Consider the following 26992-nt stretch of genomic DNA (forward strand, 5'->3'; position numbering starts at 1 on the left):
AATAGTTCGATTGAGTTTTTGTGAATGGAGAAGCATAGCTGTTTGTATTAGGGAGTATGCAGGAGATCAAGTTATTGTGAATGAAGTATTAAAGAGTGTGCATGTTGATTCACTTGGTGTTTGAAGAAAGGTTCATCAGTACTAAAGATTATGAGGTATTTTGTGAAACTTTTAATCTGGGAATGAAAGAGAGAAGAGTTAAGGGACATATTGAAAGATATGTTGTTCCTGAGCATATGGAGTTTGTTGATAATAAGTATGTTGAATACTTGGATGGCTTGATGATTAAAACCACTGGAAATCAAAAGATGTTGATTAGGTGTGATCAGTTTGAAGAGGCAAGCATTGATATGCTGATTAATCTATTGTCCAGGTGTGAAATAGAGCAAACATCTCCTTTCAGGGTGCAATTGTTGAAACACTTGTATAGCAAGTTGAACATGTTGAAGAAAATTCCTCATATGAAGAGCAAGTGTAAGCTTATTGAAAAGGAATATGCTAAGGTGGTTAATTAGGTGAACAGGTTGTTTTGACATCATCAGATAGGGGGAGATTGTTGGAAAAAGTAGAAATAATAATCTGATGAGTCAAAAGTATTTTGCAGATTTTAGAGTCTGGAGATTTAGAGTCTGAAGGTGCAGACTCTGGAAAATACTAAAGTCAACGTTGAAGATTTCTTGAAGCCTAAGCTAAAGAATATTCTGGAGATATGTTTGCAGATTAAGAAGATATGTTTTGAAGATTTGATTTTATCTCCAGAGTTGACTTTCTAGTTAATAGCAAATTAGTTTGGTTTTTAGTTTATTTTTTCCATATTTATAGCTAAGTGGTTTTGGAAACCAAATCTCCAGATTTGGTTTTTACCTGTATAAATAGGGACGTATGTTTCATTTGTAAGGTGTACTTTTGCACTATCAATATAATCAGTCTTTCATTCTATTATCGTGTTCTCTCATTTTCTGCACTTTAATTCTTATTCATTGTATAAAGTGAGAGTCTGGTGTTCATAGTTGTATTACTGTGAACTAATAAAATGAACTAAACCTCATTTTTGGGTTTTTAATTTCCCCACCTAACCCTTAGATAAAAACCCCAACTTGCTGAAACCAAAACCCTAATATACTTCTTAATTCGATGAAAAGATTAACTACCTTTTGATAACGGCGACGTGTTACTATGGGATGACAAGCGATGCAGTTGAGTGTGCCACGCAGATAAATTGTGCCACGCGTTAGAACAGAAATTTCAGCCACTGAGATTATACCACATGGCAAGAGAAAGGGTTGCTGAGTAGAAGATGGAAGCCAACCGTAGAAAGATATTTTCTTACGTGAATGACCAGTGAAATTACCATTATACCCCTGCTACAGTAAAAACCCCTCTCTTATGAGTAGGTAGATATTTAAATATTTTTCGCAATAAAAAAAAAATTGTGCGGCAAAAAATAGAGTAAATTTTAGACGTGAGTACGTGACGCAAAATGATTGGAAGATTGCCAATCCTTTTGTAAAACGTGACGTCCGGATAGCAGTGACATCTTCTGTCAATCATTCAATTTTAATTCCCAACCCCGCCCACAAGACCACAATTTTACATTTTACATTTTTTTTTTATTTTTTTTTTCTGTTTTATGTATCGAATCGAATACTAAAAGTATAACAATTGTGGGTTATCAATCCAGGGTTTCGTTTTTAAGCAATATCAGCAATTTGTTAGCAGCAGTGACTTAATTGAATCATATGGATCCTTTCGAGAATACTAATTGGATCGACTACGACACATTAATGAATAATGTTCCATCCACAGATTTTTATTGGGGTGATCACAGGTAACCTCATATACACACACATATACAATGCTGATTAATGAAAAAAAGTAGTATTTGATTGTATCAATGTGTAACACAATTAGGATCTTTTAATCTGTAAATTCAGATTCCAGGGTTTGACATGTTGCTGATTTTGAGTAAATGTATGTAGAAATTCGAATATTCAATAGATTTATGGTTAGTCTCATGGTCATAGATATTATGAGAATCGTAAAGTTGAGGTGTGAATGTACTATTTGATTGAAAGTTGGTTTGGTGTTGCAGTGGGACAATACAAGTAGATGCTTCACTTGCTAGCCTTGCACAAGTGGAGGAGTGTGCTGTGAAGGAATGTTCGAAAAAGAGGTATTATTATTGTTTTGTTTTAACATAGTGTGATTAAGTTAGGTCAAAGCGTAAAACGCCATTTTCATTTGGTTAATTTGCATATCATTTGGTTGGGTCATGGGTTATTAGTTACTGATGCTTGTATTGTATAACTAGAAATGAACATGATTGCATACATGGTAAAAGAATGTCAACAGAAAACACGTGCAAGTATTGATAGAGTGTCACTAGCTGGTACTCACATGCATTAGGCGTTAACCATGAATTGGTATTGAATGTATTAAATGATGAACATAGTTACTTGATCAAAAGAGGCTAAAGTCATGTACTATGAAAAGCAAAAAGAACAAGCTAACTAAAAAGATCAGCAGAAATTGCTCAGAGCTATCCTTAATTTTCTGGAAAGAAATCGGTAAAAAGAATCACTGATAAACCAGGAATCTAAAACATCCTTGAAAATACATCATAAGAGTAATTGTATTACTCGGTAATATAATATCACATATCTGGTTTGGAGGAAAAAAATTAATATTATAAGTAGTAATCAATAGATTTTTTATTCATTAACATGTACATTTTTGTTATATTTTAGTTCTGAATTTATTAAACTAACTGACGTTGGGACTAATCGGCTATTGTACGATTAATGGCAGTGTTACAAGTTTGGTTTTGATTAAAAGTTTACTTGGTTGTAAGTTTAGAATATTTAGTTAGTAGTATTAAATTATTTGCTGGTTTTATTAATTAATTAGGTAGCTTTGACTTGGTAATTTGGTGACAGAGTATTGAAGTGAATTACCGTTCTGTTTAGCCGTTGAAGGGGTAGTGGTATTGAGCTATTTTCAAGCGCACATAGGTCTTGTGGCTATATATTTTCAGCCCTGATGTGAATTAAATAACAACACTTTTTGGTTATCTTTTCTTCTTTTGCAGAACACACTATAATACACTGGCCACATTTCTTTCTGTTAATACATTTGTTTCTGAATTTGATAAAGACCTGATCCAACAACTTACACATAGCCTTTATATAGATGTAAATTTAATGGCTGTCAGTGGGATTTTGATTAAGCTTGGTCGAAACATACTTTTAAATGTAATTGTGGTTCTGTTTGACGAAATTAAAATTCTTGGCCTTCATGTAATCTCATTTGTATGACGTTTTTCAAATTTTATATTTCATTTGTATGACCAAATTAATATTTCATGGTTTTGTTAAAAGCCAATCGTCCTTACACAAATACATAATAGTAATGATATGACAAGTGCTTTGGTTAGAATCATTTACTTTTAAGCGTCCTTACTCTAAATGACAATTTGTATATCATTTGCAACGACACATTTTTTAGTTTATGCCGTGTATACAATTTCCATCTCTTCCTTTTCTTTCATCTTATGTTTTGAGTAATAATGTATAGTTGTTTTATTCTGTTGAATTACATAACAGGGTGCGTAGTACTTCATGCAACAGGGCCGAAAATAAAGCATGTCGTGAGAGGCAAAGAAGGGAAAAGCTGAATGAGAGGTGCTTTTTCATTTTTCTAAATACTTTATGACAATGAAAATTGTTATTTAGTCTGCACCTTGAGGGACTTGAAAATATGGATGAATATATATATATATATATATATATATATATATATATATGAAACCTACATTTTAACTATATTTTTATGATGAAATTTCAGAATCAAGGATTGACCATCAATGTGTTATTAACACACTTTACTGGCCTTACCCCTAGGCCATTGATGTGTGAAATCCGACCTTTTAAATTTAAATTAGAATATACTACTAACAATATCACACATATAGGCAACTAGTCATATTCGTGCATTAATAATTTATTGGAAAATTCGGTTCGTTTCAAAGGGAGCAATGCATTTAATGAAACTTATTACTTCTAATTAAGCTATAGACAATATGTTTTAAATGGTTTCAAATTAAACCAAATTAGCAACTAAAGTGATAAAGTAATATAACAACTTTAGACAGAAGTATTCACTTAAGTTCATTCCCTATAGCTGGTTGCATTTTAAAACTAGTAATTAATGTGTGAAAAATGACGCGAGATAGCCACCAAAGCTGTGAGTTAAAATCCCAAACTTGAAGTATCAAAAAGCTCCAAAATTGTGGCTGCCTCCAAAATAAAATTAAAACTAAACTAAACCTTATAATTTAAAAAACAGGGGTTTAATGGGTTTTTCTAAGAAAAAATTCGTTCAGACATTATAACTAGCTTTAGAAGTCCGGGCCAGAAATCTGATAGCCGCCATATGGCTTCATCAGCCGGCGGCTCGCTATCTATATCACCCAGCCATGGTTTTAAAAAACGGTTGAGGCGTACGCCTCGAGGCGCGCCTCGGTGCGATTTGCATTTTTTGCGTTTTAAGATCTCTAACCGCCGTATTCTCAACAAACCCTGCGGCTCAGGTGGTGCAATGGCTTCTGTTTGAATATGATTATGTCCAGCCGTCATATTGAATGTATAGCCAGCGGCTAGAGGTGTTTCAGCTCAAATTTTCTTCGTTAATTACTCATTTAATGCGTAACTCGGCTATCTTCCATACTCGAATGTATAAATCACCATTTAAGCAACATAACACAACATTGCCCTCGTTAACACCTAAGTTAAATTCACATAAGTACCAAAAGTTCACGAATTGTACTAATACAACGTGTTCGACATTGCCTATAAAATACTAATGAAAAGTGTATAAACCAGGCAATGTCAGTCATATTTTGTATACCGAGTAATTATAGTAATTTTGATACATCGTTAACTACTTGTACAGATTCTTGGAATTGAGCTCTACTTTGGATCCTGACCGGCCTGCCAACACTGATAAATTGGCTGAACTTGGAGATGCTGTCCGAGTTCTGAATCAGCTGAAATCTGAATCTGAAGACTACAAAGATGATGAAATCAAAGGATCCGTTGGAAGACAAACGCTCTTCGCAACAAATGATTAAAACACAAACGTGAATTAATCGATAAATATTCACGTAACACGTACGTAAACAAGAATGGCAGAATTAATTCTTTTATAAAAATAATATTATTGATGATTAATCACGAGTACATGGTGTATCCATATTTATAGGATAGAAACAGACTAATTGGCATAGGATTACAATTCGTGAATTCCTATTCAATTAAGGAAACACAATAAAGTAAAATTAATATTAATATTATTTAACTAAACACGTAAATTACTAGGAATCTTCTTTGTTGTTTTCACGCCAACATCAACTGACTTATCAACCCGGTTCCACGTCGTATTTTGGTACCACATCAGTCTTCCTTACCTGAAAAGAACTCGCCCTCGAGTTCCAACTCAAATAAAACGATATACCCGGGTCAAAGACAAACCAATCAATGATAACTCGGTGAATACTGCAACTCAAATAGAATGTTATGCCCGGGTCAAATGAGAACGCACCAATGACAAATTCATCATTGTAATTCCAAATGAGTTTGCGACGACCTCTTGTAAAAGTATCATGCTCTAAAACCCTTTGACCTCTTGTAAAAGAACTCGCCCTCGAGTTCCAAGTCAAATAAGACGATATACCCGGATCAAAGATAAACCTATCAATTACAGCTCCAACAGTGCAACTCAAATTTAATGATATGCCAGGGTCAAATACAAACACACCAATTATAAATTCGTCATTGCCATTCCAAATAAGTTTGCGACGACCTCTTGTAAAAGTATCATGCTCTAAAACCCTTTGACCATTCTCCCCTTCTTGAAAAGAACTCGACCTCGAGTTCTCAATGCACGGTTTATACATGAACAAATCTCCTTTATTAACAATCTGACTTGCATCTATGGAGTTATTCAAATAAGCATATGATATTTTCTTGCCCCCATAATCTTTTGAAATCTCTACAACTACACCTTCGTCATGGATACCTTCCGAACTCGCGGCTAAATTACATATTGATAAATTCTCTTCTATTAAATTAGAGCCTAACGAATTTGGATCTTCTTCAACACTAACAACTATATCATTCTGCATCTCCTCCAAAATAATTTCTTTTTCTGGACACGATGATATATTTTCTACCTGACTCTCTTCAACTATTTTATCACACTTGTCCATACGAGAATCAGAATCTGATTTCTTCAACCTCTCTATTAAACTTTTCATCGAATCAAAAACTTCATGTGTATCGAGATGCTCTTTAACAGGTTGACTCTGCTGGTAGAGTTGTGGCTGATAGTATGGATGATAGTAGGGCAGTGGTGGATAGTAGGGTTGATGGTAGGATTGTGGTTCATAGTAAACAGGGCGCTGGTGGTATTGAGGTACACCATATTGGTAGTATTGTTGTGATTCGACCCAAGCATCATAAGTAGCTCTTCGGGTTTCCTCTTCAAGCCATCGTTGTTTTGCACGTTCGTTGGATTTGTTAACTATATCTAACGTGTTCTTGAGTCTTTTTAGGGCGGTAGCGAGATCGCAACTTTGATTACCCTTATCGGCCATTGAACAAGAAAAGAAAAGAAGGAAAAAAATCTCTTTTTTTTTTTCGCGAATGAACAGTACCAAATAGTAAAATTCTGACGCGTGAACAGTACTTTCTGACGGATGAACAGAAATTGAGCAGCGATTTCTGACGATGAACAGTATCCTCGGATGAACAGTGACGATGAACAGTGCGATGATGATGAACAGTAACACGAATTTTTTTTTTAGAACTTTTTTTTTTTTGAGATAGAATATCAAAATCCAAACGTGGGAGAGACCCAGCTAATCGAATTAAGATATGGTGGATAGGTTATCAAAAATCCAAACGTGGGAGAAACCCAACTAATTGGAATTATGATAGATTGGATCGATTGCTCTGATACCAATTGATGAAATCAAAGGATCCGTTGGAAGACAAACGCTCTTCGCAACAAATGATTAAAACACAAACGTGAATTAATCGATAAATATTCACGTAACACGTACGTAAACAAGAATGGCAGAATTAATTCTTTTATAAAAATAATATTATTGATGATTAATCACGAGTACATGGTGTATCCATATTTATAGGATAGAAACAGACTAATTGGCATAGGATTACAATTCGTGAATTCCTATTCAATTAAGGAAACACAATAAAGTAAAATTAATATTAATATTATTTAACTAAACACGTAAATTACTAGGAATCTTCTTTGTTGTTTTCACGCCAACATCAACTGACTTATCAACCCGGTTCCACGTCGTATTTTGGTACCACATCAAAAGAGATGAATGAGAAATTATTGGAAGAGATCAAAACGTTGAAGGTTAGTATATGTATTTGTAGTGGATACAAATACACACAAATATGCTTATATGTGGTGCAAGATCTTGTATAAACATTCTACCTAGGATCTTTTTTTTTGGACAACTGTTAGGATCACTCAGGGGGACTTAACCACCCATGCGTTCATCTCCTACACAGTTATACCGCCCCCAACTGCGTGTCCAGGAGGTAACCCGCACCAAATCCCATACGGGGCATGGACGGTAAAACCCCCCCTCCCCTTTACCCCCCTAACGCGATGTGGGAAAGGTGCCATGGGTGGAACCTCATGGCAGAGATGAAATTTTGGGTTAATATGTAGCCCACGGGAGTCGAACTCCTGACCTCCCCTAAAGGAGGCAGGCCATCAACCGCTGGACCACATCACAACTTCACATTCTACCTAGGATCTTCTTTTTCTTGTCAGTTTTTTTTTTTTTTTTTTTTTTTTTTTTTTTTTTTTTTTGGCTACAAGATCCTTATATGACCTGCAAAACTGACAGGCTGAGAAGAATGAACTCCGTGAAGAGAAACTAGTTTTAAAGGCCGAAAAAGCAAAAATGGAGCAGCAGGTCAAATCGATGACCAATAGTGTTTCACCACCTGGGTTTATGACACCGCATTCAGCTGCATATCAGGCTGGAGCGAGTAAGATGCCCGTTTTTCCAGGCTATGGTTACGTTCCAATGTGGCATTATTTACCTGAATCAACAATTGACACATCTCATGATCATGAGCTGAGGCCACCTGCTGCTTAGATGCTGAAAAGGACTTCTAATGACAAATTTGTTAGTCTCATTGTAATTTGTACATACAAGTGCTCAATTGCGTTTTCATTTTTCTGTACTTTCGGTATTTCATTTTTGGAGGCGATTAGAGTTGATTGTAGGAGGAATTTGTTGAATAGAAATAATAATTGTTCTCCAATAATCTAGAAAAGCCCCTTTCTTTGTAATAATTGTGACCATTTTCGAGAAATTCAAAACATTTGAGGTCCTTTGGGGAGAGTTTAACAGGGGGAGTTGGCCAAAATGAGTTATGACCTGTTATCATATCATATTTTGAATTTTGATTCCATAAACGGCTCAATGTTTTACCAAGGCTAAACTGAACATTACCATATTATAATTATATAATATATATATATATATATATATATATATATATATATATATATATATATATATATATATATATATATATAGTGGAAGGATCAAGAGGGAAGTAACCAATCGGGGGAAGGGGGTGAAGCAAATTTTTTTTTTTTTTTTCGTTTTTTTAAAAAAACTTTGTTCACGAACATTATAGATTGGATGAAAATAAGAACATTCAGAGAAGACACTTCGTGATGAATGTTATTATTTTGACGGGAAAACGCTCGAAGAAGTAATATATAACAATTATCGTGTTTTTCGAGCGTATGTTGAGGTTTTAGACATTAGGGTTTAGATATTAGGGTTTATAGGGTTTAGATATTAGGGTTTAGAAATTTAGGGTTTAGGGTTTCGATTTAGGGTTTAGATTTAGGATTTAGATTGAGTTTTTAACACGAACGGTTTAGAGTTTAGGGTTTAGGGTTTAGGGTTTGGTGTTTTGGGTTTATGGAATAAACCCAAAACACCAAACCCTAAACCCTAAACTCTAAACTCTAAATCGGGCTAAATTTTACTTCACAAAACATGAAGAAAAAAAAAACGTTAACATTCTTCACGAACAATATTATCTTGAATGTTATTTTTGTCGATCGTTTTTCCGCCAAAATAATAACATTCATCACGAAGTGTCTTTTCTAAATGTTCTTATTTTCATCCAATCTATAATGTTCGTGAACAAAGTTTTTTCAAAAAACGATTTTTTTTTTTTTGCTTCCCCCCGCTTCCCCCCGATTGGTTACTTCCCCATTGATCCTGCCCCTATAGTGGTAGGATCAAAGGGGAAGTAACTAATCGGGGGGAAGCAAAAAAATTTTCTTTTTTTTTTCGTTTTTTGAAAAAACTTTGTTCACGAACATTATAGATTGGATGAAAATATGAACATTTAATAAAAACACTTTGTGATAAATATTTTTATTTTGGTGGGAAAACGCTCGAAGAAGTAATATATAACAATTAACGTATTTTTCGATCGTATGTTGAGGTTTTAGATATTAGGGTTTATAGGGTTTAGATTTTAGGGTTTAGAAATTTAGGGTTTAGATTTAGGGTTTAGATTTAGTTTTAACATGAACGGTTTAGAGTTTAGGGTTTAGGGTTTAGGGTTTGGTGTTTTGGGTTTATGGAATAAACCCAAAACACCAAACCCTAAACCGGGCTAAATTTTACTTCATAAAACATGAAAAAAAAAAACGTTCACATTCTTCACGAACTATATTATCTTGAATGTTATTTTTGTCGATCGTTTTCCCGCCTAAATAATAACATTCATCACGAAGTGTCTTTTCTAAATGTTCATATTTTCGTGTGATCTTGATGCCGGGAAAAAAATTCCAAAAAAAAAACGAAAAAAAAATTGCTTCCCCCCACTTCTCCCCGATTGGTTACTTCCCCATTGATCCTGCCCTTATATATATATATATATATATATATATATATATATATATATATATATATATATATATATATATATATATATATATATATATATATATATATATATATATATATATTTCTATTAAATCTTTAAAATGATGATGTAATAAATAAAGATTTTCTAAGCTTAAAAAAAATTCAAAATAAAATTAAAAAAATCTTAGAGCACCATGATGATGTCATTAATTTTAATTAAATAAATAATTAGAAAATAAAATAACTATACAATGGTAAAACGATTAAAGATATTAAATTAGAAAAATAAAAAAATTAGGCATCTCCTAAATAGACGCTAACAATAAACAAATTTTCCTCTATTATAATTTGTGATTCTGCCTATTTTATTTTTCAACAAGCAGCTTTTCTTCTTTACAATCAACTCAAATCTCTATTTCTCTACAATCAACTCAATTCTCTATCGTATCCTTGCAAATACGATTATTAATCATAAAAGGTTTGTTGTTTAACTTTTATATTCAATCGTTGATCGCTACTTATTTATATAATTAATTTTTTGATTTTGATATAACGTTATCGTTTGTTCATATATATATATATCCGATTCGGACATCTTTAATATGTGTGGTACGAAATCCAATGAATTACTAAAGCAATTATTATTTTATTCTTTACTGCTCTAATGATCATTATGTGGTGTGTAAGTGATAATTTAACATTTACGTTCACTTAATACCTAAACATATCATTAAACTGTTTCGTTTGAACAAACCCATGATTCCACAGGTCATTTCACTAGTATATATATTATTATTTATTATTATTATTATATTAAATTAGAAAATGACAATAGGTACTGTTGAATTGAGATACACGCTTAATAAAATCTAAATTCTAAGAGCAAAGTTGAATGATATAGCAATGAATATATTCAATTAGAAAATGACAATAGGTACTGTTGAATTGGGATACACGCGTAATAAAATCTAAATTCTAAGGGTAAAGTTGAATGATATAACACTACAACCCAACTTTGACTTTATTAAAAATCGAGCTTTACAGGTGTACCGGAATATTGTATTTTTTGTTATGTTAGATTTTTTAACGATAAAATATTATAATTTGAAACATATAGTTATGTACAACGAAAATGTTCACACCTGTAACAGCGCGCGGTGACAATTCTACTGTTCAACTAGGACCAAGCCGTAATAACCACTCTCGAGGGTAAAAAGCTTCACCTGTATTTTGCTTATTTAAAAACGATGTTTTAAAATTCTTTTTCCAATCTAACTTTTCTAATAATTTTGTACATGACTTCATTTATTTTTTCATTACCCCTTTTTTAATATTTTTTGAAAAAATCTTTTACTTTCCTTCTCTTTTCCTTTACAATATTCTTTTTTACTTCCACACTTTACTGCTCCAATAACAAGAATATTCAAATTATGTTGATTTTGACTATTTTAGTTATTTATTTGAAACATACTTTCTCTTTGATTTTTTTATGATTATTAACGTTTAAGTATTTAATTTAAAAGATATGTTTTGTACAACAAAAATTTGGCTAATTATGTTATATATAAAAAAATAAGGGTTCACCGCCGCAACGCGAGGCTCAGCAAAAAAACTTGTTAACTATTAGACAAAAATGATGAATAGTACTAGGGGTATTTTCCTCATTTTGCCTCTTTTTTTTTAAACTAACTTCCACTTTGCCAAAAAAAAAAACCCCACACTTTGTTGAGACATCAAAACCGACCCCCCCAAACAGTGGGTAGAGTGCCAAATCAACATTTTCATAAAAAATCTTAAATAAACTCCACCCAAATATTCAACAGGTCATATCTTCTCGCTCGTAACGACTTAAATTTTTCCGGCATCATCGTTAAACTCGAAATAATTTTACGAACATGCCACTAACTATACACAAAACGGATTCTTTTTAAAAAAGGTTAAATATTTGGGTACTTTTCATACACGTTGATTTTGCGTTAAATTTTTAAAAGTCGACAATTCCATAGCGAAACGCGGAGATGCACATATATTGTTAATATAAAATAACATTTAAATCTTTCACGGGTTATACCTTTTATTTCGACTCGGGTTGCGCTTCAACGACATCATCGTTAGGAAACTCGATCCATTGATTCTCATAAAACACTTGAAGGCCACCAACATGGTCTTGCAAAAGAATCGTGATGAAATAACTGAAAGGACCCGTCCTAATCCATCCGGACGAAGTCCATATCGATTATAAACAATTTCCAACAGTTGATTACATCGCGAGGTACTTGACCTCTATATGATACATTTTACAAACATTGCATTCGTTTTTAAAAGACAAACTTTCATTTACATCGACAATTGACAGACATGCATACCATTTTATAATATATCCAATTATAATTGACTTAATAATAATATTGATGAACTCAACGACTCGAATGCAACGTCTTTTGAAATATGCCATGAATGACTCCAAGTAATGTCTCTAATATGAGTTAATGCACGGCGGAAGATTTCTTTCGTACCTGAGAATAAACATGCTTTCAAGTGTCAACCAAAAGGTTGGTGAGTTCATTAGTTTAACATAAATAATCATTCCCATCATTTTAATAGACCACAAGATTTCATATTTCCATTTCTCATAAATATACGTCCCATGCATAGAGACAAAAATATCATTCATATGGGTTGAACACCTGGTAACCGACATTCACAATATGCATATAAGAATATCCCCATCATTCCGGGATCCTCCTTCGGACATGATATAAATTTCGAAGTACTAAAGCATCCGGTACTTTAGATGGGGCTTGTTGGGCCCGATAGATCTATCTTTAGAGTTCGCGTCAATTAGGGTGTCTGTTCCCTAATTCTTAGATTACCAGACTATATAGGGGCATATTCGATTCGATAATCCAACCATAGAATGTAATTTTCGAGTACTTGTGTCTATTTCGTAAAACAGTTTTAAAAACAGCGCATGTAATCTCAGTCCCAAAAATATATATTGCAAAAGCATTTAAAAAGGGAATAATGAAACTCACGCATATAAAAAATAGTAAAACAGTTAATAAAGCATTTGCATGTATTCTCAGCCCAAAAACGTAAAGAGTAAAAAGGGCAAATGAAACTCACGCATATAAATATTGTAAAACAGTTAATAAAGCATTTGCATGTATTCTCAGCCCAAAAATGTAATGAGTAAAAAGGGAGCAAATGAAACTCACCTAATGTATTTTGTAGTAAAATACATATGACGACATTTAACAAGCGTAGGGTTGTCCTCGGATTCACAAACCTATAATATTCATATATTTATTAAAACATATACTTGTAATCAAATAAATTCATATATTATATCCTAAATTACATATCTTATATATATAAAATAGTTAATATTTATATAGTTTAATATTATATTTAAAATCAATAATTTGTTATATGTAAATATTTATATAAATATTCTTACTATATATATTTATATATAATATTATGGTAGTTGTAACATATATACTACTATAAAAAAATATATTTATTTGTTATAATAATATTGTTAATATAAAAGTAGTAGCAATAATAATAATAATAATAATAATAATAATAATAATAATAAAATACTACCTTTAAAGTAACAAGCTTTCAAAAAAGAAAACAAATCAAATGCCACTGCCCTGAATCGAACTCACAACCTCCTGTTAAACACAAACGCCCTGAACCGTCCCTCTGTCTTTGCTTTTGTGTTATAAGCCTGGATTAAATATATATATATTACCTATATATCTATCTCAGTTGTCTTCCTCCTCATCTAAAACTCAAAAATTCCATTGATCATAATCACGACACCATCATTATCTTTCATATGTATCATCGAATTTTATTCCTCGCTATTGTAAACATCTCAGGTGTCATCCATTTATCTCTTCAATATTACACGACTACCCTAATATCCAATCACATTTTGGGCTTCGGCTCAATGGAAGCTTGGATCATATCGGTCCAATAAAAATAAACACACTCGTCCAATAACCAAAAGCATGGCCCGTTACATCAAGTGGTTTATATCTTGATAGGTAATAGGATTTTTAATTGGCTGGGGGTTATAACCGAGGCATAAAGCATGCGAATTGTTTAAAGAGAACAAGTGGTTTCATAGTTTAATAGTTGTGGCCACAAGAAAAAAAAAAAAAAAAAAAAAAAACACGCATGCAGTAGCTTTATCATGTATTCACAAGATTGCATAGTGGGGTTCATACTTTAATAATGGATGGCCAAAAAGAAGAATAAAAGAACACGAGAGAAAAATAAAAGAACCACAATATTGTTGTATACAATATCATCACTTTTTTTCAACTTGTTCGTGAAACCAAAGCAAGAGGAAAAGTTACTGCAGTTTTCGATTGAAATAAATGAAAAGTAAAAGCAGGTGTAGCAGGAATAATACGTTCGATCAGTAGTCTGATCAAGGGTGTTTGCAGTAGGTTTTAATGAGGAAGATCGAATAACCATAGTAGTAGGAAACGAAAAGAAGAAAGAATTTGAAGAGAGAGAGAGAGAGACATAGCGGGTTATGATCTTGGTGGTTCATTAATTGATTACGAAAACAAATCAACACAGAATTCATGAGTTGCAGAAAGAAAATATAATTATAGAAAGAGGGTAGCGGTGGTGATGATTATAAGATGGTTATCGATTTACTATTGCTCCGTATGTGATTAAGTTGGGTAAATGTTCGGGTGTTGCAATGGTTATGGTTTCGTGACTGTAGAACCGTAAGTGTACAGCCGTAGCAATCATGGAATGAAGGTTGTTATGGGTGAGATGATTTTCTTGGTGGTGGTGGTTAAATGGGTTTAATCAAACAAGAAAGCAAGTGGGTTTAGGTCAGTTCTTTAATGAAAATAGTTGATGTTATGGTGTTTAGAAGTTCAACAAATATTGGTTTTGTTTTGATGGCCATCGAATACATGGAGTTATATAATATAGAATTTAAATGTAAGTCTTTTTTGTGGTCGACATAACTGGAAGAAGGAACAGGGAAGTAAGAAAAAAAATAATTAAAGTTGATTTGGATTGTTAACAGAATTTGTTTTGTATCTGATTAGATTATGACATGTAATTAAATTAGAGACAGGAAGAATCTCCTAGCTAACAGAATTTGTAAAGATGGTGAAGTGAGAAGGTTGATGGTTTGTGGGTTTATCTCTATATGCCTATGTATTATGTATTACATATTATGTATATGTATATATATATATAATATGAGTGGTAAGGAGATGGGTTTGGAGAAAAAAAATAGAAGATGAATATGCACAAGTGGTTGTGTTTTGTTCCCATTTTCAAAGATGGTGAAGATAGATATACAAATATATAGATAGCTACATATAGATATTTTTCTCAATCAAAACAAAAATGATCGATTATTTCAATCACTCTGGACCCAGCTCAACAGAATTTAACTTCTTGTAGTATTGAAAGAATAAAGAGTGAGAAAGATGTGTAATGTTATAATTCAGTAGGCTTATAACTACCTTTAGTGGTTTGATTCTTGATGTTATAATTCAGTAGGCTTATAACTACCTTTAGTGGTTTGATTCTTGATGTTATAATTCAGTAGGCTTATAACTACCTTTAGTGATTTGATTCTTGATTTAGAATACTAATAATGAATTGTAAGAACAAAGATGATAATGGAGAGAAAGAAAGAAACACTTTGTAAGTGTGAGAAATGGTGCAAGTTTAATGCTTGCATTCATGAGTATTTATAGCCTAAAATCTCAATATAAAAATACATACTTTGTGTACCAAAATTGACTATATGTATACACCAAAATTGACTATCCATATCTATATTATTATTATTATTATAACACTCCCCCTTGGATAGCAATTTTATTTTGTTGAAGATCAACTATAAATTACTGCCTCGTTAAAAACCTTGCTAAAGAAAACCCAGTGGGAAAAAACTTTAACTAAGGGAAAAAGAGTGCAGCATGGAGTTGACTCCCCCTCAAGTAGACATCGCTTCAGCTGTTACATCTTTTGAACATGTCTCATGCCAATGTTATGAACGTGTGTTCTGAAAATAGCAGTTGGAAGTGCTTTCGTGAAAAGATCAGCAGAGTTTTTGCTAGATTGCACATATCTCATTTCAATCTGGTTGTCCTTAATGAGATTTTGAGTGTATGAGAAGAATCTAGGTGGTATGTGTTTTGTTCGGTCACTTTTGATATACCCTTCTTTCATCTGTGCTATGCAAGCTGCATTATCTTCATAGATAGTTGTTGGACTTTTATCGCGTTCTAGTCCACAAGAATCAGTAATGAGTTGTGTCATTGATCTCAACCAAAAACATTCTCGAGTAGCTTCATGTAATGCAATCACTTCGGCATGATTTGACGATGTAGCAACAAGTGTTTGTTTTTGAGAACGCCATGATATTGCAGTACCTCCATTTAGGAATACATATCCAGTTTGAGATTTTGCTTTATGTGGATCAGATAAATAACCTGCATCTGCATAACCAACCAAATCTTGTTTTGATTCGTTAGAATAAAATAATCCTAAATCAGTAGTTCCTCGAAGGTATCGAAATATGTGTTTGATCCCATTCCAGTGTCTTTTGGTAGGAGCAGAGCTGAATCTTGCCAACAAATTAACTGCAAAAGAAATGTCAGGTCTTGTACAATTTGTAAGATACATAAGAGCTCCAATTGCACTAAGATATGGTACTTCTGGTCCAAGAATGTCTTCTTGATCTTCACATGGACGAAATGGATCAGCTTCAACATTGAGTGATCTAACAACCATAGGAGTACTTAATGGTTTTGCCTTGTCCATATTGAAACGTTTCAAAATCTTTTCAGTATATGTTGTTTGATGTACAAGTAAACCATTAGGCATATGCTCAATTTGTAAACCAAGGCAATACTTGGTTTTTCCGAGATCTTTCATTTCAAATTCTTTCTTTAGAAGTTGAATGGCTTCATGGATCTCTTTATTTGTACCTATGATGTTAAGATCATCAACATAAACAGCTATGATCACATATCCGGATGTTGTTTTCTTAATGAAAACACAAGGGCAAGTAAGATTATTTGTATACCCTTTGCTTATCAAGTAATCACTTAATCGGTTATACCACATACGTCCCGATTGTTTTAACCCATATAAAGATCTTTGTAATTTAATCGAATACATTTCTTTGGGTTTTGCATTTGATGCTTCTGGTACCTTAAATCCTTCAGGTATCTTCATATATATATCACTATCAAGTGATCCATATAGATAAGCAGTCACAACATCCATGAGATGCATTTCTAAATTTTTAGAAACTGCCAGACTGATTAAGTACCTAAAAGTAATTGCATCCATAACAGGAGAATAAGTTTCTTCATAATCAATTCCCGGTCTTTGAGAAAAACCTTGAGCTACAAGTCTAGCTTTATACCTTGTAACTTCATTTTTCTCATTTCTTTTTCGGACAAAAATCCATCTGTATCCTACAGGTTTCACATCTTTAGGAGTGAGAATGATGGATCCGAAAACTTTTCTTTTATTGAGTGATTCTAATTCAGCTCGTATTGCTTCTTTCCATTGAGCCCAATCATGTCTATTTTGACATTCAACCATAGATGTTGGTTCTGGATCATCATCATTATTCATGATGTCATATGCAACATTAAATGAAAATTTCTCATCAAGATTTTTCATTTCATTTCGGTTCCATAATATTTTTGAATATGCATAATTGATTGCAATTTCTGTATTGACATCATCAATCTCCTCTGCAGTAGGAGTACTGATTTGTGGTTCTTCTTGAACACTTTCTTTTACTTCATTATCAGCTGATTTTCTTTTTCGAGGATTTTTATCCTTTGAACCGATTGGTCTTCCACGTTTCTGACGTGGCAAAGATTCATGAGTGACGTTATTGCCAGCTTTTGGAATTTCAATTCGAGCTGGAGTATTTACTGCTGGTATATATGATTTTGTCACCGTTTTTGTATCTGTAAATGCATCAGGCAATTGATTTGCAAGTTCTTGTATATGCATTATCTTTTGAACTTCTGTCTCGCATTCTTTTGTGCGAGGATCAAGATACTTTAATTGAGGTTCACACCATGAAACATCATTTTCTTTATTTTTCATTTCTCCCCCTAATCTAGGGAACAATGTTTCATTAAAATGACAATCAGCAAAACGTGCTGTAAAAACGTCACCCGTCATAGGTTCAATATACCTTAATATTGAAGATGTTTCATATCCAACATATATTCCCAACCTCCTTTGAGGACCCATTTTTGTACGTTGTGGTGTCGCAATTGGAACATACACTGCACAACCAAATGTTCTAAGATGGGAAATATTTGGCTCTTGACCAAAAGCAAGTTGTAGGGGGGAATATTTATGACTTGCACTTGGTCTGATGCGAATCAATGCAGCAGCATGTAAAATTGCATGACCCCATATAGATACAGGGAGTTTTGTTCTCATTATCAATGGTCTAGCGATTAACTGTAAACGTTTAATCAATGACTCGGCTAAACCATTTTGTGTATGCACATGAGCAACAGAATGTTCAACAACAATTCCTATAGACATGCAATAGTCATTAAATGCTTGAGATGTAAATTCACCAGCATTATCAAGTCTCACCCTTTTAATGGTGTAATCAGGAAAATGAGCTCTCAATTTAATAATTTGGGCAAGAAATTTTGCAAATGCCACATTACGGCTTGATAACAGACAAACATGAGACCATCTGCTAGATGCGTCTATTAAAACCATGAAATATCTAAATGGTCCACATGGTGGATGAATTGGTCCACATATATCACCTTGAATTCTTTCAAGAAACATTGGTGATTCTTTCTCAACCTTAAGTGGTGAGGGTCTAGTTATCAATTTTCCAAGAGAGCAAGATGTACATGGAACCATTGTATCATGATGGATTTTTCTATCCTTTAGTGGATGTCCATGAGTACATTCAATAATCCTTTTCATCATTGTTGATCCTGGATGGCCTAATCTGTTATGCCATAAACTGAATACACCAGGATCAATATATTTTTCGTTAACTACCATATGTATTTCTGGTACATTTATATGTGTATAATGTAATCCAGAACTAAGTCTTGGCAGTTTTTCAACCACATGACTCTTGTCAGTGATACTTAAATATTTCTCATTTTCTGTTGTCACTGACTGATAATCATACCCGTTAAGGTATATGTCGGAGAAACTCAATAAATTTCTGCTTGACTTGGGAGAAAATAAGGCATCATTTATTAAAAATTTTGTACCATTTGGTAGTATGAAATTTGCCTTTCCTATCCCTTTTATCAAGTTAGCAGGTCCTGATATTGTATGTATAGTTCCTTCCGTTGGTTTTAGATCAATAAAATATTTCTCGGATTTAAGTATAGTGTGTGTAGTTCCACTGTCTGCTATACAGAGATCTCCACCACTTGATTGATGTTGTATTCCAGCAAAATTCATATTGAACTTCATATATAAGAAATAAATAGTGAGTACATTAATATTACACAATATTTTAAACGCAAATAGATAGTACTGAAACATTTAGCAAACATAATGACAAAGACAGACGATATTAAATCGTTTATTTTTCAAAAGACACACAACTTAAACATTCAAGAAATCTTCATATAAATCAGATGGTTTCTCAGTGACTGTTGGATCAATATTATCCACAAAATTTACTTCCTTTTCTTTACCTTTCAGCGAATCCTGATACATCTTAACAAGATGTTTAGATGTTCGGCAAGTATTAGCCCAGTGGCCCAATCTACCACATCTGTAGCAAGATTCTTCAGAATTTTTAGAAGAATTTTCTTCAACATCTTGTTTAATGGGCTTGTTTTGTGGTTGATATTTATATTTTCGTGGATTACTATTTCTTTGACCACCACGGCCACGACCACGACCACGTCCACGCCCATTACCATTACCATAAGGATGGTTTCTACCATAGTTATGGCTTTTGGCATGATGATGGTGATGGTTATTATAACCACGACCTTGCCCGCGTCCTTGTCCCTGTTTATAATTATTTGCAGTATTTGCTTCAGGGATTGCAAGTGTACCAGTAGGACGGGATTGCTGATTTTTCATTAATAGCTCATCATTTTGCTCTGCAACTAAGAGATATGAATTAAGTTCAGGATATGTTTTGAACTTTAGCATTCTCAAATTTCTTTGCACTGTGATGTTTGCAGCATTCATTGTGGAGAAAGTTTTCTCCATCATGTCTGCATCACTAATTTCATGTCCACAGAATTTAAGTTGTGAACATGTATTATACAGAGCTGAGCTGTATTCATTTACTTTCTTAAAGTCTTGGAACCTTAATGTTCTCCATTGTTCCATTGCAGCTGGAAGTAAAATTTCTCTTTGATTATTGAATCTGCTTTTGAGACCTTCCCATAAAACATGGGGATCTTCTACAGTCACATAATTATTTTGTAAGCATTCATCAATATGTTGATGAATAAAGCAACATGCCGTAGCTTGTTCTTTTTCAGAACAAGTGTTGTTTTCATTTATGGTTTCAAGAATGCCCATTGATTTAAGATGCATTTTTACTTTTATAACCCATGGCATGTAGTTGTTTCCAGTTGATTCTAAAGGAGTAAATTTAAGCTTTTCCAGATTCGACATTTTCTATTATCAAAAATTAAAACAAACATCATGATAAATTAGAGTCAATTTATATTCATAAGTATATAAACATTAAACATAAATTTAATATAACATAAATGATAAGTAGGTGACAGTGTCGACCATGTGTAAGCAATCATAAATAAATGTTATATAACAAAAATATAAATATTAGTAAACATAAATGAAAATTTGGCGACAGTGTCGACCATATATTTTTTCAGGTGGTATAACCGACCTATATCATTCTGGTGGTATAACCGACCATATATCATTTTGGTGGTATAACCGACCATATATCATTTTGGTGGTATAACCGACCATATATCATTTTGGTGGCAGAGCCAACCATATTTAGTATTAAGATTATCGTGCTGATAACGTGTTATAATTCAGTAGGCTTATAACTACCTTTAGTGGTTTGATTCTTGATGTTATAATTCAGTAGGCTTATAACTACCTTTAGTGGTTTGATTCTTGATGTTATAATTCAGTAGGCTTATAACTACCTTTAGTGATTTGATTCTTGATTTAGAATACTAATAATGAATTGTAAGAACAAAGATGATAATGGAGAGAAAGAAAGAAACACTTTGTAAGTGTGAGAAATGGTGCAAGTTTAATGCTTGCATTCATGAGTATTTATAGCCTAAAATCTCAATATAAAAATACATACTTTGTGTACCAAAATTGACTATATGTATACACCAAAATTGACTATCCATATCTATATTATTATTATTATTATAACATGTAACAAATTACACTCATAAATATATGTTCTTATGATTCTTCAAATAATTAGTATTGACATTTAATAAATCTAAATATATTACTAATTACTAATATTAATAATACAATTAATAATAATAATATTATTAATAATAATAATATTATTGATAAAGATACTAATAATAATAAATGATAAAAATAATAATATGATAATAATAACTTTAAATAAACAAGCATGAAAAGTTTTAGTAATTATAATAATACTAATCCTAATTAAAATTAAAATTTTATTTCGAACTAATATACATTTGTATTTTTAAATATATATGTATTTATTTTACAAATAGTTGTTCGTGAACCATTGAGAACAGTTGAAGGTCAATTGAATAAATGAAACAGTTCAAAAATTTTGAGACTCAGGATAACAGACTTAGCTTATCGTGTCGGAAACATATAAAGATTAAAGTTTACATTTGATCGGAAATTTCCGGGTCATCACATCGCTATCGGTATGATTAGGGGTTCCGATTGTTAACTCAGGTTGTGGACATGAAGGATAATAATGGCCATTAAGAACAAGCCCTTCAGCACACCCCAAAGTCAAAAAGATGATTAGGGTCGAGCCCAAGAGCCTCAGATATTAACCGGAACAAACAACATCCAAGCTTCATCATGTGGTTCGAGTACTCTGGCCATATATCTCTATACAAAATATTGAACCTGGATTAATTAAATATAAAATGATGTGAGCAAAATGAAAGTTCTCCGTATTACGGAGTACTCTATATTCCAGTGAGGACTGGACCTGCAAGGTCGTGGTAACTCATATGGTTGAGGAGCATCAGGAGCCATGATACAAGCAAACGAGTCTCTCCAGCTAGTCACATGTGCCAAGTACAAATCAAGGTTGCTATTATACACCACCCTACTCTTTCCACTATAATTTCTTGTGTACCACTGCTTCTTTACATCCGTATCTTGTTCGAAAAACGCAACACCCTTTTTCGCATCCTCTAAAATGCCAACTGGTACACCATGATTCACAATCTGAAAAAATCCCCAACTCTCCAACGCATCTTTCACTTTCTCGATCACCACCTTTCGCTTGATCAAATCCTCGTTGATTCCAGTGGCGATTCTAGGATCAAAACTCAGTGGGTTCCTATACAATTTGAGTGCTACTTTGTAATTTTTTTCTCTAAAGAATGGCTATTTTTTCCATAAAAATCACCAATTTTAAAAATATATGAGGTCTCTATGAATTTAATGGTGTCCTATACCATTTTTGTAGTATTTTATATATAAAAAAATTTAGTTAATGGGTTCCTTTGACCCCACTTGACATCAAGTGGAGTCGCCACTGGTTGATTCCCTCCAGATCAATCGTCGGAAGAGTTGGTTTTGATCCAGATGTTTGGTCGGAATAATTGAGGTTTTCGGGACAAGGCAAAATGGAATATACGAGGGACTTGTGTGATTCCTGAATCAACGAGTCCTTTGACTCCTGTTATGGTTTCGTCGAATGGTTTTAGCTCGGTCTCACGGTCATAATCCGGTTGGATTATTCCCGGACTCATATTGATCAGACCCATCTAGTCTCGATCTATGTTTGGTGGCTCTATTACTGGCTATACAAATATACCAACGTCTGTAACTTTATCATCAAATTAAATCAATCAAGTGTACGTACCTTAGGTACGTAAACATGACTGTGTTCACTGTTTAACCATACAATCTTGATAGATTATAACCTTACAGACCCCACATGTAAGTACCGTTAGATGAAGCCCAACTGGGCCTGGTCTAGCCAAGCTTTCTTCAAGCCCAATTTGTGTGACATATATCCCCGAATTCATCAATTTGCATTTTTTTTTTTTTAAGATTGACAAACTTACTAAGTAGCTCACATATGCATATACAATACATACAATTATACAATATTATGCATATTTAAACATTTTGCACTTTTGGTATATCGTTTCTAGAGACGATTTGAGTTGATTGTAGGAGGAATTTGTTGATGAATACAAATTAAAGAACAATGGAATACCTAAAAATAGGGTTTGTTGACTTCCAACAAGCTAGCTAGATCCTGAAATGCAAAAGAGCGGAAGTGCCATCAAGTCCTTTTTCCCTGAAGTAGTCAACATATTCTTTCACCGTTGTGCCTCTATACTTGGCGGGGTTATCTTTCGAAAGCAGCTCTTTGATCGGTTCAAACACCTTCTTGGTTGGAATAGTGCTTGTTGAAAAGAACGACGCCAATGATACTCTCGGACCGATCTTATTCGCCAACACTTTATGTTGTGAACTCACAAATTTATCATTTGTAATCAACTGAAAAAAAATTTCACAAACATAAATACCATTTATCTAGTAGTAGTGTACATAACCATTACAAGATAGTCCAGTGGTTAGGACCCTGAGTTCCTTGCAAGAGGTCTCAAGTTCGAATCCCGCTTAGGACGAATATTATTTGTGGTGGCCAGGGAAAGGTTGTGAGTAACTAGTTCTGCACATCAGAGTAGTCGGATTCCTCGCCCTCCCGGATAGCCCGAACAGGGAAAACCCTATACCTTTACCTGTTAGTAGTAGTAGTAGTAGTAGTATGCTACACTTTCAACTTTTAAAACCAATGAATTGAAATCAAACAAAATATTTATAGGTTGATAGATAGACTTATGCCTGTAGAAGGTCACCGGCGTTCACTACGAGAGCTCCTGGAATTGGGGGAACGTCGATCCACTGATTCTCGTAAAGCACTTGAAGGCCGCCAACATGGTCTTGCAAAAGAATGGTGATGAAATCGTTGTCGGCATGATTGGGGGTTCCAATTGTTAACTCAGGTTGCGGACATGAAGGATAGTAATGGCCAAGAAGGGCAAGCCCTTCGGCACACCCCATGTCAAAAAGGTGATTAGGGTCGAGCCCAAGAGCCTCGGATATTAACTCGAACAAACAACATCCAAGCTTCATCATTCGTCTCGCGTAGTCCGGCCATACATCTCTGTACAATTTATACAGGCACACATAGTTAGCGGCTAGTTCTATCTTCAACTTCTATAGTTATATGAAAATCATATTTTCTTAATCGTAGTATAAGCATATGCTAATTCTATCATCATATTTCCAACTAAAATCTGTACCAAAATTATTAAAAAGATGGGCAGATAGCGATGATAAATATATTCGACAATATATCATGGAATCAACCTGATTTAGTAATCAAAACTGTTTTATTTGGTTTTAAATCGGTTGTGGGCTATATATATTAATAATGTACAATAATAAATTATTAGTGGAATTCGATTTTCAGTTAAACCGATCTAAAATGTCTAACCGAAAGCTGAATTCATATTGTGAACCGAACCGAACCGAAATCAAATTCACATTCAGTTTTCTTCTCTCACCGGGTTTGGCTCGGTTTCATATTAAACAGTTTGAAACCGAATAATAATAAACATTAATTATGGAAGAAAAAAAATTGATGTGTGAGACCTGCAAGGGAGTGGCAACTCATGTGGTTCAGGTGGATTAGGAGCCATGATACAGTAAAACGAGTCACGCCAATTAGTCACCGGTGCCGAGTACAAATCAAAGTTGCTGTTATATACCACCCTACTCTTCCCACTCACATCTCTTGAATACCACTCCTTCTTTACATCTGTATCTTGTTCAAAAAACCCTAAAATACCCTTTTTCACATCCTCCAAAATGTCAATTGGTATTCCATGATTCACAATCTGAAAAAATCCCCACCTCTCAAACGCATCTTTCACTTTCTTCATCACCTCCTTTCGCTTGATCGAATCCTCGTTGATTCCATCCATGTCGATGGTCGGAAGAGTTGGTTTTGACCCAGATGTTTGGTCGGAATTGAGATTTTCGGGACATGGCAAGTGGAATATACGAGGGACTTGTGTTATTCCAGAGTCAACGAGTCCTTTGACTCCGGTCTTGGTTTCGTCGAATGCTTTTAGCTCGGTTTTACGGTCGTATTCCGGTTGGATTATTCCCGGACTGGCATTCAGACCCATCTAGTTTCTATGTTTGGCGGCTATACGACTATAGTAACGTGTGTAACTTTATCCTCAAATAGTCAATCAAGTGTGCCTACAAGGTGTACACGTGTTTTTTTTGTTTATCCAGATAATATTGATAGTGTTATAAATCAGTAGGCTTATAACTACCTTTAGTGGATTGGTTCTTGAATATAGACTTTGAAAATCTTAAGAACAAGAGTATATGAGTAAAGAGAGAAAGGAAGAAACACTATGGATGTAAGTGTGAGAAATGGTACATCTTTACAAGCATAACTCATGGGTATTTATACTACAAAAAGATACTATGGAAGTGACCCCAAGTTGACTATAAAATTGTACCAAAATTGACTATCCATACTTGCATTATTGTAGTTCCATACTTGCACAATTATTATCATAACACTCCCCCTTGGATAGCAATTTTGTTTGTTAAAGATCAACTGTAAGTTACTGCCTCGTTAAAAACCTTGGCCAAAGAAAAACCCAGTGGGATAAAAACTTTAGCTAAGGGAAAAAGAGTGCAGCATATAGTTGACTCCCCCTCAAGTAGACATTGCTGAGCTGTTACATCTTTTGAACTTGCCTCATGCCAATATTGTGAACATGCGTTCTGAAAATAGCAGTTGAAAGTGCTTTGGTGAAAAGATCAGCAGAGTTTTGATGGATTGAACATATATCATTTCAATCTAGTTGTCCTTAATGATGTCTTGAGTGTATGAGAAGAATCTAGGAGGTATGTGTTTTGTTCGGTCACTTTTGATATATCATTCTTTCATTTGTGCTATGCAAGCTGCATTATCTTCATAGATAGATGTTGGACTTTTATCGGGTTCTAGTCCACAAGAATAAGTAATGAGTTGTGTCATTGATCTCAACCAAAAACATTCCCAAGTAGCTTCATGTAATGCAATCACTTCGGCATGATTTGATGATGTTGCAACAAGTGTTTGTTTTTTAGAACGCCATGATATTGCAGTACCTCCATTTAGGAATACATATCCAGTTTGAGATTTAGCTTTATGTGGATCAGATAAATAACCTGCATCTGCATAACCAACCAAAACTTGTTTTGATTCGTTAGAATAAAATAATCCTAAATCGGTAGTTCCTCGAAGGTATCGAAATATGTGTTTGATCTCATTCCAGTGTCTTTTGGTAGGAGCAGAGCTGAACCTTACCAACAAATTAACTGCAAAAGAAATGTCAGGTCTTGTATAATTTGTAAGATATACATAAGAGCTCCAATTGCCCTAAGTTATGGTACTTCTGGTCCCAGAATATCTTCATGATCTTCACATGGACGAAATGGATCAGCTTCAACATTGAGTGATCTAACAACCATAGGAGTACTTAATGGTTTTGTCTTGTCCATATTAAAATGTTTCAAAATCTTTTCAGTATATGTTGTTTGATGTACAAGTAAACCATTAGGCATATGCTCAATTTGTAAACCAAGGCAATACTTGGTTTTTCCGAGATCTTTCATTTCAAATTCTTTCTTTAGAAGTTGAATGGCTTCATGGATCTCTTTATTTGT

The 26992-nt window shown here is 33.6% G+C and overlaps 2 protein-coding genes and 1 pseudogene across 2 annotated transcripts; 1 reads left to right on the forward strand and 2 right to left on the reverse strand.

Moving 5' to 3' along the window:
• The first annotated feature begins 1739 nt into the window (after positions 1–1739).
• LOC139840754 (transcription factor bHLH104-like) lies at positions 1740–8415 on the forward strand. Its single transcript, XM_071831003.1, has 6 exons — positions 1740–1828; positions 2093–2173; positions 3603–3680; positions 4951–5064; positions 7398–7446; positions 7949–8415. Exons 1-6 carry the CDS (start codon positions 1740–1742, stop codon positions 8201–8203), a joined length of 666 nt encoding a protein of 221 aa, XP_071687104.1. The 3' UTR covers positions 8204–8415.
• Positions 8416–12083: 3668 nt separating this feature from the next.
• Positions 12084–23004, reverse strand: LOC139840755 (1-aminocyclopropane-1-carboxylate oxidase homolog 3-like; annotated as a pseudogene).
• A 1059-nt stretch (positions 23005–24063) lies between these two features.
• LOC139839815 (1-aminocyclopropane-1-carboxylate oxidase homolog 1-like) lies at positions 24064–25508 on the reverse strand. The gene is made up of 2 exons (XM_071829981.1): positions 24911–25508; positions 24064–24419 (listed from the first exon to the last, which is right to left on the reverse strand). Exons 1-2 carry the CDS (start codon positions 25447–25449, stop codon positions 24092–24094), a joined length of 867 nt encoding a protein of 288 aa, XP_071686082.1. The 5' UTR covers positions 25450–25508; the 3' UTR covers positions 24064–24091.
• Positions 25509–26992: the final 1484 nt, after the last annotated feature.

The sequence above is a fragment of the Rutidosis leptorrhynchoides genome, chromosome 4 (assembly GCF_046630445.1).
Source record: "Rutidosis leptorrhynchoides isolate AG116_Rl617_1_P2 chromosome 4, CSIRO_AGI_Rlap_v1, whole genome shotgun sequence".
NCBI classification, from domain to species: Eukaryota; Viridiplantae; Streptophyta; class Magnoliopsida; order Asterales; family Asteraceae; genus Rutidosis; species Rutidosis leptorrhynchoides.

Bases quoted from the DNA above. Each gene is read 5' to 3' on its own strand.
- LOC139840754 (XM_071831003.1), top strand. From the start codon at position 1,740: ATGGATCCTTTCGAGAATACTAATTGGATCGACTACGACACATTAATG. The intron at 1,829-2,092 runs GTAACCTCATAT...TTGGTGTTGCAG, and splicing joins TTTTATTGGGGTGATCACAG to TGGGACAATACAAGTAGATG. The intron at 3,681-4,950 runs GTGCTTTTTCAT...CTACTTGTACAG, and splicing joins AGGGAAAAGCTGAATGAGAG to ATTCTTGGAATTGAGCTCTA.
- LOC139839815 (XM_071829981.1), bottom strand. From the start codon at position 25,449: ATGGGTCTGAATGCCAGTCCGGGAATAATCCAACCGGAATACGACCGT. The intron at 24,420-24,910 runs GTCTCACACATC...TAAATTGTACAG, and splicing joins GAGTTGCCACTCCCTTGCAG to AGATGTATGGCCGGACTACG.